Source organism: Salmo salar, chromosome ssa24, assembly GCF_905237065.1.
Source record: "Salmo salar chromosome ssa24, Ssal_v3.1, whole genome shotgun sequence".
NCBI lineage: Eukaryota > Metazoa > Chordata > Actinopteri > Salmoniformes > Salmonidae > Salmo > Salmo salar.
The window spans coordinates 46,035,837-46,038,336 of record NC_059465.1 but is presented as its reverse complement, the minus strand read 5'-3'; the positions used below and the strand labels follow the sequence as shown (position 1 = coordinate 46,038,336).

The following is a 2,500-nucleotide window of genomic DNA, read 5'->3' as shown; positions in this document are numbered from 1 at the left end:
AAAGGGGAGGATAGTTCTAATGTAATGGCTCCTCATTAAAGGGGAGGATAGTTCTAATGTAATTGTTCCTCATTAAAGGGGAGGATAGTTCTAATGTAATTGTTCCTCATTAAAGGGGAGGATAGTTCTAATGTAATGGCTCCTCATTAAAGGGGAGGATAGTTCTAATGTAATTGTTTCTCATTAAAGGGGAGGATTGTTCTAATGTAATTGTTCCTCATTAAAGGGGAGGATAGTTCTAATGTAATGGCTCCTCATTAAAGGGGAGGATAGTTCTAATGTAATTGTTCCTCATTAAAGGGGAGGATAGTTCTAATGTAATGGCTCCTCATTAAAGGGGAGGATAGTTCTAATGTAATTGTTCCTCATTAAAGGGGAGGATAGTTCTAATGTAATGGCTCCTCATTAAAGGGGAGGATAGTTCTAATGTAATTGTTCCTCATTAAAGGGGAGGATAGTTCTAATGTAATGGCTCCTCATTAAAGGGGAGGATAGTTCTAATGTTTAGCTGTCCTTAAGTAAAGATTACACAAACAGTTTTAACCTCTATCATTGACAGCAGTTACCCACTGGGAACACACTGGTTGAATCATGTTGTTTTCACGCCATTTCAGTGAAAGTATGTTGAACCAACGTGGAATTTTATGTCCCTGAAAGTGGTGAATAAAATTGAGGTCACATTCAGACAACTTTAGGGGCATGAAGATGGAAGAAAAAATAAATAAATAAAATGGAAGAAGATGATTCGATTGTAAGACTTCATGTCTTTTAATGATTGGCTAGTGAGACTTCCTGGTTTGTGTTTCAGGGGGCGGTACTCGCCTGGAGTCTGTTGGAGAGGATGACGAGCTGATTGGCTAGTGAGACTTCCTGGTTTGTGTTTCAGGGGGCGGTACTCGCCTGGAGTCTGTTGGGGAGGATGACGAGCTGATCGTGGAGAATGGAGAGGCAGGGAGTGACATGGTGGAGAAACCGACACGAGGCGGACGCAAACACTCCCTGCCTCAGCAGTTAGACACTGCGGGCGTCCGACAGGTCAGTAGGTCAAAGGGTACAGGAGCAGAGTTCAGGGGTCGCAAGGTCAATTTCTGGTGGAAGGTGTTATTCATGCAGGTTGCAATATATAATGTTCATGGCTAGAAGGGATACGGTTTATGTGGAAGTGATGTCAAACTCTCATGAGAGTTTGAAACTTTTCTGCCGAAGTTGGGACTTGGAGGAGTGTTTTCTTTTGATCAAAGTCATTTTTTGTTTATTTATTTTTTTCACAAAAAATGTAGAAATTTTTGGTGAAAATCACTATAATCACATTGCTGGTACGGAGTCTAGTTGATAGGTAATCGACTAGCTGGGCTGTTCCCCGGACTCTGTGTGTAGGGACTTATACAAGGCTATTGAACTTGACAATGGGAACATACTTAAATTCACACAGGACACCGGATAAGACAGGAGAAATACTCCAGATATAACAGACTGACCCTAGCCCCCCGACACATAAACTACTGGAGGCTGAGATAGGAGGGGTCAGGAGACACTGTGGCCCCATCCGATGAAACCCCGGACAGGGTCGAACAGGCAGGATATAACCCCACCTACTTTGCCAAAGTACAGCCCCCACACCACTAGATGGATATCTTCAACCACCAACTTACCATCCTGAGACAAGGCCGAGTATAGTCCACAAAGATCTCCGCCACGGCACAACCCAAGGGGGGGCGCCAACCCAGACAGGAAGACCACGTCAGTGACTCAACCCACTCAAGTGACGCACCCCTCCCATGGACGGCATGGAAGAACACCAGTAGGCCAGTGACTCAGCCCCTGTAAAAGGGTTAGAGGCAGAGAATCCCAGTGGAGAGAGGGGAACCGGCAAGGCAGAGACAGCAAGGGCGGTTCGTTGCTCCAGCCTTTCCGTTCACCTTCACACTCTTGGGCCAGACTATACTTAATCATAGGACCTACTGAAGAGATAAGTCTTCAGTAAAGACTTAAAGGTTGAGACTGAGTCTGCGTCTCTCACATTGGTAGGCAGACCATTCCATAAAAATGGAGCTCTATAGGAGAAAGCCCTGCCTCCAGCCGTTTGCTTAGAAATTCTAGGGACAATTAGGAGGCCTGCGTCTTGTGACCGTAGCGTACGTGTAGGTATGTACGGCAGGACCAAATCGGAGAGATGGGTAGGAGCAAGCCCATGTAATGCTTTGTAGGTTAGCAGTAAAACCTTGAAATCAGCCCTTGCCTTAACAGGAAGCCAGTGTAGGGAGGCTAGCACTGGAGTAATATGATCAAATTTTTTGGTTCTAGTCAGGATTCTAGCAGCACTAACTGTTCAATGTCTGAGTTCAGAGCGAGAGTGTGTCGTCACTTTGACATAAACCATATCCCTTCTAGCCATGACCGAATCCCACTACCAACCCCTAACCCTAAACACACCCAATCACGTCCAGCCCAAAGGCTTGTCGTTACACCAGCAGAGGTCAAAGGGTGAAGGTCAAGGTAT

The 2,500-nt window shown here is 45.4% G+C and overlaps 1 protein-coding gene across 1 annotated transcript in view; it reads left to right on the top strand.

Annotated features, from left to right (window-relative positions):
- LOC106585958 (PDZ domain-containing protein 2) overlaps window positions 1-2,500 on the top strand; it is a 200,708-nt gene that overhangs the window by 152,729 nt on the left and 45,479 nt on the right. The window contains exon 10 of the mRNA XM_045706834.1: window positions 887-1,035. Within this exon, the coding sequence (XP_045562790.1) occupies window positions 887-1,035 (149 nt within the window). The remainder of the gene's footprint in view (window positions 1-886; window positions 1,036-2,500) is intronic.